This window comes from Perognathus longimembris, chromosome 23, assembly GCF_023159225.1.
Source record: "Perognathus longimembris pacificus isolate PPM17 chromosome 23, ASM2315922v1, whole genome shotgun sequence".
Lineage (NCBI taxonomy): Eukaryota > Metazoa > Chordata > Mammalia > Rodentia > Heteromyidae > Perognathus > Perognathus longimembris.
In genome coordinates, this window is record NC_063183.1 from 6,983,475 (window position 1) to 6,990,595 (window position 7,121).

The following is a 7,121-nucleotide window of genomic DNA, read 5'->3' on the forward strand; positions in this document are numbered from 1 at the left end:
CTGATCACCTGACCGGCTGTAACAGCCATGCAGGAATCCCCCACCAGGGCCAGCCAGAGTTGGGCCAAGGTCAGGCCTTCCTTCCCTTCCAGAAACCACAGCTGCTGCTGGGCCTCCAGCCCCTTGGGAAATTCAGCAGGAGGGAAGAAGTGAGGTCATGCAGCCAGTGGAATGAGGTCGCCCTGCTGCCTTTATCCTGTGTCCCCCAAATCCTCCAGCACCCCTGTCCCCTCCCAGCGGGTTCTGGCTCTAACCTCCCTTCAAGCAGCTGAGTGTCCACAAGGGGGCACTCTGTGCGATGGGTGGAAGGGTGGAGGCTGGGCTGAGGGATGTTCCTGGAATGGGCTAAGCAGGGGGAGGAGGAGGGGGAGGAGGAGGAGGAGGAGGAGGAGCGAGCGGAAGGAAGCCGGTATGCGGCTGGCTGGCCAGCCCAGGAGACAAACTCCCTCCCAGTGACCAGCGTCAGTGGCTCCAGGTACACAGAGGTAATATCAAGGCTCCCCTTAGGCCTTTCTCTCCTTCCTCCCCTCCTCCAGCTGCCTGCCTCTCCCCCCCCCCCCCCCCCGTCCCCACACCCTCCTTTCTACCCCAAACTCCGCCTTATCTACATGGATCCTGTGGCTATTCAACTGAGCAGTTGGCGGGATCCGGTCATTCAGCCTCTACCCACATAGTTTGGGAAGGCTGCAGGAACAGCTCTGCCTTCTCTCTGCCCAACTTGCTGTGCTCTTGTCCCCCTAGACCACCTGGCCCCTTCTCAAAACCCCTGTGGCTGAGGCAGCTGGCAATTGGGGTGAGCCAAAATCTTCACCTCACAGCTGGGCATGGCAGAATCGGCCCCAACCCCGCAGCTGGTGTACCTGGTCACGGGCGGCTGTGGCTTCCTGGGGGAACACGTTGTGCGCATACTGCTGGAGCGGGAGCCCACACTCCGGGAGCTGCGTGTCTTTGACCTGCACCTGAGTCCCTGGCTGGAGGAGCTGAAGACAGGTGACATGGGCACGGGGAGGGGGGTGCAGTAGGGTGGAGAGTGTGGTTCCTCCATCCCCCCCCCAAGCCAGGATCCCCCCCCCTTCGGTGGAAAAGATGATGGCTGTTTATATCTTCCAGTCTACAAGGCTGGGATATGTGAGTCACGCTGGGAAGTTGTGGCTCCAAGGGTGTTGGCTGAACCCAGCATCTGGCTGATGGCCCCAGCTAACATGGTCTTTGCATCTCCACCAGGACCTGTGCAGGTGACCGCTATCCAGGGAGATGTAACCCAGGCCCATGAGGTGGCAGCGGCTGTGGCAGGAGCCCATGTGGTCATCCACACAGCTGGCATAGTGGACGTGTTTGGGAGGGCCAGTCCCAAGACCATCCACGAGATCAATGTGCAGGGTGAGGTGAATGCTGTGTGGCTCCCATGTGTGACACTGGGCCTGTTTGTTTTCCACCCTCCCTGACCGTCCTTGACCGCTTGTGATTCTCCTGGGACAACCAGTCCTGTTGCTACAGCCTTACACCATGTCACCCCATCCTACCAGCCCCAGCGTGGGTGATCGGTCCTCTTTGGACCAGGGATCGGGGGTGGGGAAAGATGGAGAGGGAAGAGCCAAAGCTGGGCTATGTCCCCTTCCCCAGGCACGATGAATGTGATCGAGGCTTGTGTGCAGGCTGGAACGCAGTTCCTGGTCTACACAAGTAGCATGGAAGTTGTGGGGCCTAACATCAAAGGCCATCCCTTCTACAGGTGAGCTGGGGACACCCTGCCCCACCCCCTTACTTTAAAAGCTCATTGCCAGCCAGGTGCCAGCAGCTCAGGCCTGTAATCCTAGTGACTCAGGAGGCTGAGATCTGAGGATGGTGATTTGAAGCTAGACTGGGCAGTGGTCTGTGACTCTTAATTTCCAATCAACCAGCAAAAAGCTCAAAGTAGAGGTGTGGCTCAAGTGGTAGAGCACCATCCTCGAGTGGAAAAAATGTAAGGATGGTGCGCAGGCCCTGAATTCAAACCTCAGCATACATACACATGCACAAAAAGCCCCATTACCCTTGCGTTTTTCTTTCCCCCACTAGGGGCAATGAGGACACCCCGTATGAGGCAGTTCACAGACACCCCTATCCTCGCAGCAAGGCCCTTGCTGAGCGGCTGGTCCTGGAGGCCAACGGAAGGAAGGTGAGACCTTGAGGTACAACTCTAAAGGGCTCCAGGCAGAGCCTGACCCCCTCACACCCAGGCTTCTTGGTGTCCAGAGGGGCAACCGGGCCCTAGGTCCTAACCATTTCTGCCTTTTGTCACCAGGTTCGTGGAGGGATGCCCCTGGTGACCTGTGCTTTGCGTCCCACGGGCATATATGGTGAAGGCCATCAGATCATGAAGGACTTCTATCATCAGGGCCTGCGCCTGGGAGGTCGGCTCTTCAGGTCCATCCCAGCCTCTGTGGAACATGGCCGGGTCTATGTGGGTAAGGACTGGGCCCAGCAGAGAGAGAGAGAGAGAGAGAGAGAGAGAGAGAGAGAGAGAGAGAGATGTGTGTGTGTGTGTGTGTGTGTGTGTGTGTGTGTGTGTGTGTGTGTGTGCCAGCATTGGGGTTTAAACAGAGGGCTTGGGTGCTGACCCTGTTTTTCTGCTCAAGGCATTCTGCCACTTGAGCCACACCTCCACTTCCAGCTTTTGCTGGATAGTTGGGGGGAAATAGCTGGTTAGTTGAGAGTCACAAACTTTTCTGCCCGGGCTGCCTTGGAAGGGCAACCCTCAGATCTCAGCCTCCTAAGTAGCTGGGGTGACAGGTGTGAGCCACCACATCTGGCTGTGCTCAGCAGGCTGGTTTATTGTTTGTATACTAGTCCCGGGGCTTGAACTCAGGGCCTGGTTGCTGTCCCTTTTTTGCTCAAGGCCAGCACTCTAGAGCTTGAACCATAGCTCCCTTCTGGCTTTTTGGTTAAATGGAGATTAGGAGTGTCTTGTCATTTTCCTGCAAGAGGGGATCCACAGCTTATGACAATCCAAGAACAATGCAGAAAAACCTGCTCTGGAAATGGACAGGAGCCATGGGTTCTGAAAGGAACAGTGTGTACCCCGGCTAGGAAAAAAAAAAAAAAAAAGATCAGTACAGTAGATAATGACTGTGGGATGTCATCTGCTTGGACCATAGAGGAGAGAGCAGATGTATTCAGGTTGGGAAGGTGGACATAAAAAGCCCACCACAGCCCACAATGAGATAAATGCAGCTCTGGGAACAGCAGCTTTCACTCAGGACTGAGCATCGTTCCTGGTTGCCTTGGAGAGCAAGTGGCTTCAAAGGCTGGAGGTGGGGGGGGCGGGGGGAGCGGCCTCTTCCAGGCCATGGGATGAAGTGGACAGGATCGCACTGACATTGCATGGACTGACTGTGGAGAACAGTGTCCATGCAGCGGCAGAGCACTCACTAGTCACTGTGCCACACCCCCCCCCACATTCCCATTGGCAGGCAATGTGGCATGGATGCACGTCCTGGTTGCCCGAGAGCTACCACCAAGAGCCCCCCTCATGGGCGGCCAAGTCTACTTCTGCTATGACAAGTCACCTTATAAGAGCTACGAGGACTTCAACATGGAGTTCTTGGGCCCCTGTGGACTACGGCTGATAGGCACCCGCCCGCTGCTGCCCTACTGGCTGCTGTTGGTCTTGGCTACCCTCAATGCCCTGCTCCAGTGCCTTCTGCGCCCACTGTTGCTCTACGCACCCCTGTTAAACCCCTACACGCTGGCTGTGGCCAACACCACCTTCACTGTCAGCACCAACAAGGCACAGCGCCATTTTGGCTATGAGCCTTTGTTCTCATGGGAAGATAGCCGAACACGCACCATTCGCTGGATGCAGGCTACCGAGGGTTCCATTCGATGACAGCGGGCCTGGGCCCCGAGTCTTCATGTGGATGGAGAAGGGTGGCCTGTGTTACAGGAGCTGAGGGCCCTGATAACCCAACTGGCCAACATGGAGTTCTCCCTCTGCAGCGGAAGACCATGAGGCTGCCGGGGGTCTGGTTGTATTCTGCTACCTCCAAGTTCTAGGGTCGGGGGTGGGGACAAAGAACAGCTTCCTTCTTCACCTAGGCTTGCTGGGTAGTTGGCAAGGAACTGGATCCTAAATAGTCACACAACCCCATCTCAAGTCTGGCTTTCTGAGAAAAAAATGGCTAAAGTTCCACAGGCTTTGTGCTGATCTTTTCTTTTGCGGTCATGGGGTTTGAACTCAGGGCCTAGGCGCTGTCCCTGAGCCTCTTTGTGCTGAAAGCTAGTGCTCTACCACTTGAGCCACCCTTCCAGTTTTTGAGTGGTTCATTGGAGATAAGAGTCTCACGAAGACTTTTCTGCCCGGGCTGGCTTCATACTGCGATCCTCAGATCTCTGTGCTGATCTTCTGACACCCAGGTGCCATCTTTAGACTTGGATGCAGAATGAAGAGGGCACTTTGTCCCTCTTCAGGAGATTACAGCCTCCTTTTTTTTTTTTTTTTTTGCCAGTACTGGGGTTTGAACTCAGGGACTGAGCACTGTCCCTGGCTTGTTTTGGTTTTTTTCTTTTTGGCTCAAGGCTAGTACTCTGCCTCTTGAGCCACAGCGCCACTTCCGGCTTTTTCTATACATGTGCTGAGGAATCGAACCCAGGGCTTCATGTATACAAGGCAAGCATTCTACTACTAGGCCATATTCCCAGGCCCCTCTTTTATTTTTAAAATGATCACCTTGAGAATTTGTTTTTAATTCCCCTCAAAGAAAAGCTAGGGAAATCAGTGCATTATTTTCTTTCTGTGTGTGTGTGTGTGTGTGTGTGTGTGTGTGTGTGTGTGTGTGTTTTCCAGTACTGGGGCTTCAACTTAGGGCTCAGGCACTGTCCCTTAGCTTTTCCACTCAAGGCTGGCACTCTACCAGATGAGTCATACCTCCAATTGCAATAGGTGCCTTTTCACCTAGATGCTTTGCAATCAATCGTGTTAGCTGTCTGCCTAGAGGGTACAGGAATGCTGGACCTAGCCAAGGCTGGATTAAAACCCTTTCCCAAGCCTGTGTCCATCTGTCCATCCAGCCCCTCGGCCTGCCCCACCCTTCCCCACGGCGAGTCCCAGGTGAGACAGAAGGAAGTGAGCACACAGCAAGCCCGCTGTTGGATTGGTTGCTATTTCTCCCGTCCCTCGGGGCCCAACCCGGCCCAGGGTGGGGTTGGGGAGGGGGGCTCTGGGGACAGGACATGCAGGGCTGGGTGGGGGGGCAGAATTTCCTGTATTTGATCCATTTGCAACTTGGTCACCAATAGAGAGAAATGAGACTGAGGGCTAACAGGAGAGGGTAGCCAGGCTCTGGGCCCCAGCCAGGCCCCAGGAGTCCTGTCCCCTCTAGGGAGAGGAGGAAAAAGAGCTCTAGAAACCAATGGAGAAACAGAGAAAGGGGGGCATAGGGCTCATGTCAGCAAACACGGCTACATCACGTGACACGCCAGCGACACAGAAACACACGCCAACGCACACGGCTGCACAGCGGGGGCAAGGGGCAGGTGTTGGCGGGAAGAAGGGAGCCGGGGAGGGGCACCCATCTTGTCCTCTGCAGGGGCGGGCTGGTGGGGGGGGGCAGGGTGAATGCATAGAACACATCATATGGAGACGCTCAAGGCGTGGCAAGAGCGTGTGTCGCCCCACGGGCACATGGGATGGACACACAGTGTGCTTTGTGAGAGGCGGGGAGAGGGAGAGAGGAGGGGAAAGCAGGAGCTCTGGCCAGGCCTGGACCACCCCTGGGGTACACACAGGCTTGATGGCTGTGGGTGCGTGAAGAGGGGCAACACACAATTGTCTGGGAACATGCGTAAGACACCACTCCAGGACGCATGTTATAAATGGTGCCACCAAGTAAGCCCATGACAAAGACCCTTAGCCCCTCAGCCACCAAGGCCCACAAGTGACCAACGATCGGCCTGATGCTACTCAAGAAGGACAGGAGCTTCTGAAACACCTGGGCCGGGTAACAGGGAGGAAGGAGGGGTCTGGACGCTGGGGCCTGCTCGGATGTCTCCCAAAGATGAGGGCAGGAGGGCTTGTAGTCAGACGCCGGGTAGACTTCCTGTCCTGCAGAAGGGTGTTCTAGGAATGGGCAGCAGGCTCGTCTCCTCAAGCCAGGCGACCTGGGGGCTACATACAGGTGGCCACACTGACACACACAGGCCAAAGTGGGCAGGGCCCAGCCAGCCAGGCAGGGGAAGAGATTGGCTGTCTGATTGGCTGAGATTGACCCTAGGTGGTCACATTTGCATGGTCAAACACACACGCGCGCGCGCACACACACACACATACATACATACATGCTTCACATGATGTGGGAATCTGGGAGGGGTATGAACACATACACAAGTCCATCACCCAGCCCACACTGTGTGCTCCTACCCAGGGCAAGGCACACTTGTGTACCTGTGTGTTCATTCTACATGTTCCCAGGATGTGTGTGTGTGGTGTGTTGATAGTGGGGCTTGAACTCCGGCCTAGCATTTTTTCCCTCAAAGTTAGAACTCTACCACTGGATCTACAACTCCACTTTCAGCTTTTTGGTGATTAATTGGAGATAAAGAGTCTCAGACTCCCGGTTTAAACTGTGATCCTCAGATCTCAGCCTCCTGAGTAGCTAGGATGACAGGCTTGAGCCACTGGTGCCTGGCAATAGGGGGTGTTCTTAACACTATCCTTTCTGCCACGTACCTCAAATCTGCCAGCACAGACAATCTGCAAGCTATGTGTGTGCTACCTACAAGCACAATCGAGAACCCTCCCCCAGCCCCCACTTCGCTCACCATTCAGAGGCCAGGCCTGCCTCCCACCCTCCAGTGGGAACACACTGATTTCCCCTAGGTCCTGGCAGACTGGAGGCAAGATGGGAGAGAGCTCCCTGCCTCACCATCTGTCTGAGGCAGTCCACATCTCACCTCCCCAGCAACATCCCTGTCCCCCCAGGAGACAGTGTCACATGTCCAGGCCCCTTGCAATAAAAGGCCCAGTGCCCCAGGGTGTGTATAAATGTTTGCCTGGGTGGGGCCACCTCTGAGGGACCGCCTCAGCCTTGCCACATGTGAGCACACAGAGGTGTGCCAGCTGCCACAGGCTTCGGCCTGTCCTT

The 7,121-nt window shown here is 55.7% G+C and overlaps 1 protein-coding gene across 4 annotated transcripts; it reads left to right on the forward strand.

Moving 5' to 3' along the window:
* Positions 1-386: 386 nt before the first annotated feature.
* On the forward strand, positions 387-4,171 carry Hsd3b7 (hydroxy-delta-5-steroid dehydrogenase, 3 beta- and steroid delta-isomerase 7). Of its 4 annotated transcripts, none has more exons than XM_048331828.1 (7): positions 387-485; positions 742-990; positions 1,225-1,380; positions 1,624-1,732; positions 2,059-2,158; positions 2,285-2,447; positions 3,453-4,171. In XM_048331828.1, the coding sequence occupies exons 2-7, from the start codon at positions 825-827 to the stop codon at positions 3,866-3,868; spliced, it is 1,110 nt and encodes a 369-aa protein (XP_048187785.1). In that variant the 5' UTR covers positions 387-485; positions 742-824; the 3' UTR covers positions 3,869-4,171. The 4 variants fall into 4 exon arrangements, with proteins under 4 accessions (XP_048187785.1, XP_048187786.1, XP_048187789.1 ...); XM_048331829.1 differs by having other exon boundaries at positions 389-485; positions 819-990; XM_048331830.1 differs by lacking the exon at positions 387-485 and having other exon boundaries at positions 655-990; positions 2,378-2,447.
* The last annotated feature ends 2,950 nt before the right edge of the window (positions 4,172-7,121 follow it).

Bases quoted from the DNA above. Each gene is read 5' to 3' on its own strand.
- Hsd3b7 (XM_048331828.1), top strand. From the start codon at position 825: ATGGCAGAATCGGCCCCAACCCCGCAGCTGGTGTACCTGGTCACGGGC. The intron at 991-1,224 runs GTGACATGGGCA...CATCTCCACCAG, and splicing joins GCTGGAGGAGCTGAAGACAG to GACCTGTGCAGGTGACCGCT. The intron at 1,733-2,058 runs GTGAGCTGGGGA...TTCCCCCACTAG, and splicing joins AAAGGCCATCCCTTCTACAG to GGGCAATGAGGACACCCCGT.